Source organism: Ramularia collo-cygni (genome assembly GCF_900074925.1).
Source record: "Ramularia collo-cygni strain URUG2 genome assembly, contig: RCC_scaffold37, whole genome shotgun sequence".
Lineage (NCBI taxonomy): Eukaryota > Fungi > Ascomycota > Dothideomycetes > Mycosphaerellales > Mycosphaerellaceae > Ramularia > Ramularia collo-cygni.
In genome coordinates, this window is record NW_019716291.1 from 8,007 (window position 1) to 10,555 (window position 2,549).

General features: G+C 45.2%; 1 protein-coding gene across 1 annotated transcript; it reads right to left on the reverse strand.

The window, feature by feature from the left end:
- Window positions 1–2,159: 2,159 nt before the first annotated feature.
- On the reverse strand, window positions 2,160–2,279 carry RCC_11531 (uncharacterized protein; the record flags this gene model as incomplete). The annotated part of the gene is made up of 1 exon (XM_023776752.1): window positions 2,160–2,279. One exon carries the CDS (start codon window positions 2,277–2,279, stop codon window positions 2,160–2,162), a length of 120 nt encoding a protein of 39 aa, XP_023632520.1.
- Between the last annotated feature and the right edge of the window lie 270 nt (window positions 2,280–2,549).

The window sequence follows — 2,549 nt, forward strand, 5'->3', positions numbered from 1 at the left end:
AAGGATCCCTAACTCTCGCTATAAGAGGTTGTAGATAGGCAGTTAGGGAGGGTCCTTGCCCTCCTTAAGGTTAATAGCGTAGTCGTATTGCGAGTGTTATGYAATAACCCYAGCTAGCTCTAGACTAAACACATCCGCCTAGTCTATGTATTTAGGGGGGATTTCCCCTATCTCGGCTTCCTTAGTAGCAGCGACAGTAAGCATCTCCTGGTATACTTGTCGAGGTAGCTCTTAAAGCTCTTCGTGCCCGGCGTAGGCAGCCTTATACCGCTCGTAGTATAAGAGGGCTACGATCCACTATTCCTTTCGACAGTTTGGATTAATAGTAGTTGGGTCTTAATTAGGGTTATAGACCGCGTAGGGCCCTATAGGCTTACCGATAGTAGCATTGCGGGGGTCCTACGGTACCTCTACGGCAGCATCGCCGTTTAAGGGTTTTTCTTCCTCTACTATTGCCCTAATTAGGTAGCTTTAGTCTCCTATTTAGAATGCCGCTATACCGTCGATAAGGGTTTAAAGTAGGCGGTTTATAGGAAGTTCGGGAACCGTAGGGACATTATTATTAGAGGGCTTAGGCCCTAGGTCTCCCTACACAAACGTTCCTTTTCTAAAACTAATTAAGGGGTCGGTAGCATTAAGCTAATCCCATCCTAAGACYATATCGTAGCTAGTAAATAACCCTRCCTAGAAGGTCTGCCGCGTAACCTTTRCGGTACCTTCGCGGTCCGCTATAGAGACGTCYAGCTAATAAGCTTTRTAGATGTCTATAGGGTRGTTATTTAGGAACCTAACTTTAGGTTTTAGAAGGTCTACGGCAGGCAACTAAAGGAGCTRTRYAACGTATTRTAAAATRAGATTAAGCTGCGCCCCGYAGTTAACGAGAGCCCTTAGGACCTTCTTCTGCCCTRTTAGTAGGGTTTAGAGGAYATTAAYAACGATRCGTCGCTCCTTCCCCTTTRTTTAATTCCCTAGCCGTAGTAAGGAGAGGGATACGACTAGGGTCTCCTATTTCCCGACCCTAGAGGGTAAGAGTTCGGGCCGGCTAGCGGCGTAGGAGGATCTAAAGGACTTTAAGTAAAGGTTTRGGAGTAGTAGCCCCGTCCCCTTCCTCTRCCTCTCCCTCTTAAGTTRCTRCTTTRCCCGYRATTGCCCTACGAAGGTGCCGTAGAGCTACCGCTAGGCCTAATTAGGGGTTTCTTRTCTTCTAGGGTTTTCTTCGGTCCCCTCTCCCTATCTCTTCCTTTAGGATAYAGGTRGTTCTTAATAAGAATAGCTGCATTAAAGAGATCCTYRGCTRTCTTCGACTCCGCAAGCTTGTTAGCTTCTAGGAGTTTGTCTTAAACGTCCTTCTRCAACYRTAAGAAGTAGAACCCGATRCGGTTCTCTATCTCCTCCTCGTTGTTTATAGGGGAGACTTTTAGCCTTAATTCCYAGTTAATAAGGTAGGACTAGAACTAGCCTACGGTTTAGTTRTTACGTTAGCTRYAGTTCTAGTACGTTCGGTGTATTAAGGCATRCTATAATACCTTAGGGAGGATTGYATCTRCAATAATTGTYTAAGCATCCTCCTATRTTATRAMTTYATAGTTACTRCGCTAGCGTAYAAGGGCGTTAGTAATCTCCTTCTCGGTAATTTTAGAGGTTGCCTAYATACTACGGCGRTRYTAGTTAGAGAGGCTTATRTTAGGGTRGTCCTAATTAGAGCAGCGAGTAACCGTAAAACGGCTTTCGTAGTCGCGGACCTACTAGAGATACTTCTGTTAGTTTAGAGAGTCTAGTACGGGAGGGTCGCGTTTTGCTAGTTCGCGGAGGACGTCCTACGAAGGTACCTCTACGGTACCTTTACGGTAGCTTCGGTCTTCCGCGTAACTCCTAAGAGATTCTTATCTCTTTCTTTTATTAGAGCTTGCCTCTTAATACTTAGATCGCTAGGCGACGAGTAGTTCTAGCCTCTACATCTAATCGATCGAGGCTTCGATAGGGTCTATAGCCTACAGAGTAGTAATTATACGGTATAGGTTATAAGGGACACTATTATTATTAATGCCCTCCTTAATAGATGGTTCTTTTTATAATGTGGTGTCTAGAGGAGGGTTTTCTTCTCTAGGAGGTTCGCGGCTGCCTTGCGGTGCCTTTACGGTACCTCCGTCTAGCTTAAGCTAATCCTCTAGTCTAGCGCTGCTACTAGGCGTTACATCTTCCTCATCGATAATAAACCCTAGGGGATTATTAGCCTCGGTACGTTTAGGTCGTACGGCTCTTTTTCCTGCTAAAGACATTTTCGATAGGTTAGTAGGGATCTATAGAGCCGTTRCGGTAGCTTTGTAGTAGCGCTAGACTCGAATCGAGAGCTTGTTTCGTACTTAAGACGGCTRTTCCCTAGTAGGGATGTAAGGCAATATTCTATAAGGGTGTTGTAAACAGGGGGTCTTAATACTAAGCAGTAATTCTTAGATATGTACGATATTGCCTAGGGAGCGAAAGGGAACAGGTAACGAGGACATTGCCCTTTTATAGGATTGCGCCCGGTGCTAGTTAGGCTCGGCGGT